This window comes from Theropithecus gelada, chromosome 7a (assembly GCF_003255815.1).
Source record: "Theropithecus gelada isolate Dixy chromosome 7a, Tgel_1.0, whole genome shotgun sequence".
Classification (NCBI taxonomy): Eukaryota; Metazoa; Chordata; class Mammalia; order Primates; family Cercopithecidae; genus Theropithecus; species Theropithecus gelada.
In genome coordinates, this window is record NC_037674.1 from 9,402,227 (window position 1) to 9,404,936 (window position 2,710).

Genomic DNA, 2,710 nt, shown 5'->3' on the forward strand with positions numbered 1-2,710 from the left:
TCCTGACCTCGTGATCCGCCCGTCTCGGCCTCCCAAAGTGCTGGGATTACAGGCTTGAGCCACCGCGCCCGGCCTGCACTTTGTTTTAAACCTGAAGAATCAACTTGAATCTAGATGTCATCAATGAGGGTAGGAGACTGGCTAGAACCAGATGCTAAAGAAGGGGTGGCAAAATATCTAGGATAGATGGGCTGAGAGTGACAAAAACAGATCACTACAGTTTCAGAAAAGAAGATTCAGGACAGGACCAAATCTGGAAGCCTCAAGGGAAACAGGAAAATCCTGGCCTCTCATTCTACCTCAGGACAAAGGATATTGGAGAAGGGACTGTCTCCTGGGTGCATATCTCATAACTTTCATCATAAGTTATAATCAAACTGCAAATTCTCTTCATGCTAGTATATCACGGCATTTCCATCTGTGATTAGTGTTCTCAGTGCTCAACCTGGCTGGTCTATCTGAATGGTCATAGTAGGGTCTGGCTTTTCCTCTAATATTCAGACTTATACCCAAATATACTTACAGCAAGGAAGGCCTACCAGGAAAATGCCCCTTCCCAATACTCCCCTGACTTGTTATCTTAGTTGCTGCCTGCATTTGATTCAAATTGAATGCAGAGCTTTGAAGGGTAAGTGGCAATCATTTGGGCTGCTGGTTAGCAATGCATTTTCCCTTCTTTTCCTGGGCTCTAAGTCAAGTTCTGGTAAGGTGGTGAAAAAAAGTGTATATACCTCGAGGAACGAGTGTGAGGAGTTCTCGGGTAATGAGGACCCAAATGTTCTTTTTCTTTTCTTTCCTTTTCTTTTCTTTTCTTTTTTTTTTTTTTTGGAGATAGAGTCTCTCCCTGTGGCCCAGGCTGGAGTGTAGTGGTGTGATCTCGGCTCACGGCAACCTCCGCCTCCCAGGTTCAATCGATTCTCCTGCCTCAGCCTCCTGAGTAGCTGGGACTACAGGCGCACACCGCCACGCTCGGCCAATTTTTCAGTAGAGATAGGGTTTCACGGTGTTTCCCAGGCTGGTCTCGAACTCCTGAGCTCAGGCAATCTGCCCACCTTGGCCTCCCAAGGCGAGAGCCACTGTGCCGGGCCCAAATGTTCTTTTTCTTTCTAGCTTCAAAGGAGCAAGTGAATCACAGGAACCAGATGTACAATATATTTTTCATTTAGAAGATACCTGTTAACAACCACAGGGTTTTTAGAAAGTTCTGAACAACTCATAAACAAAGCAAATGACTTCTTAAACTTTAAATCTGGTCACTACATGCTAATTATAATATAAATGGAACACTTAGAGTGCTTTGACAGAATATAAGATCACATTCCTGGCCGGGCGCGGTGGCTCAAGCCTGTAATCCCAGCACTTTGGGAGGCCGAGACGGGCGGATCACGAGGTCAGGAGATCGAGACCATCCTGGCTAATACAGTGAAACCCCGTCTCTACTAAAAAATACAAAACACTAGCCGGGCGAGGTGGCGGGCACCTGTAGTCCCAGCTACTTGGGAGGCTGAGGCAGGAGAATGGCATAAACCTGGGAGGCAGAGCTTGCAGTGAGCTGAGATCTGGCCACTGAACTCCAGCCTGGGCGACAGAGCGAGACTCCATCTCAAAAAAAAAAAAAAAAAAAAAAAAAAAAAAAAAAAAAGATCACATTCCTTTTTCTGTCATTTGAGCCTCTATATTTAAACACTCAAGAAAAAAATGTTCCTATAAAGAATTACTCCTCTCTTCGGTCCGTACGTCCAAAATGACAAAGAAAAGAAGGAACAACGGTCGTGCCAAAAAGGGCCGCGGCCATGTGCAGCCTATTCGCTGCACTAACTGTGCCCGATGCGTGCCCAAGGACAAGGCCATTAAGAAATTCGTCATTCGAAACATAGTGGAGGCCGCAGCGGTCAGGGACATTTCTGAAGCGAGCGTCTTTGATGCCTATGTGCTTCCCAAGCTGTATGTGAAGCTGCATTACTGTGTGAGTTGTGCAATTCACAGCAAAGTAGTCAGGAATCCATCTCGTGAAGCCCGCAAGGACCGAACACCCCCTCCCCGATTTAGACCTGCGGGTGCTGCCCCACGTCCCCCACCAAAGCCCATGTAAGGAGCTGAGTCCTTAAAGACTGAGACAGACTATTCTCTGGAGAAAAATAAAATGGAAATTGTACTTAAAAAAAAAAAAAAAAAAAAAAAAGAATTACTAAAATTTATAAAGAAACAATACGAATCATGAATTTAGTTTAAGTGCTATAATTTTTATTTTTTGAGATGGAGTCTGGCTCTGTCACCCAGGCTGGAGTGCAGCGGGTGATCTCATCTCACTGCAACCTCCGCCTTCGTGTTCAAGCGATTCTCCTGCTTCAGCCTGCCAAGTAGCTGCGACTACAGGCGTGCGCCCCCACGCCTGGCTACTTTTTGTATTTTTAGTAGAGACAGGTTTCACCATGTTGGCCAGGCTGGTCTTGAACTCCTGACCTCAAGTGATCTGCCTGCCTCAGCCTCCCAAAGTGCTGGGATTATAGGCGTGAGCCACCGCACCCAGCCTAAGTCCTATAATTACATGTGCAACTGTACAGAAAATAGCCTGACAGATGACCTGGCCATGGAATAAACATAGCTTACATCAGATAGTGAGGGCATCCTGTGAACTTCCAGAAAACTGCAGTCGAGTCGTCATCTTGAGTAAAGGTTTTGGCTGATTTGATAAGAAGTTCTGATAAGA

General features: G+C 45.9%; 1 protein-coding gene across 1 annotated transcript; it reads left to right on the top strand.

Annotated features, from left to right (window-relative positions):
• Positions 1 to 1,723: 1,723 nt before the first annotated feature.
• LOC112627780 (40S ribosomal protein S26-like) lies at positions 1,724 to 2,182 on the top strand. The gene has a single exon (XM_025390424.1). The coding sequence runs from the start codon at positions 1,745 to 1,747 to the stop codon at positions 2,090 to 2,092; it is 348 nt and encodes a 115-aa protein (XP_025246209.1). The 5' UTR covers positions 1,724 to 1,744; the 3' UTR covers positions 2,093 to 2,182.
• Positions 2,183 to 2,710: the final 528 nt, after the last annotated feature.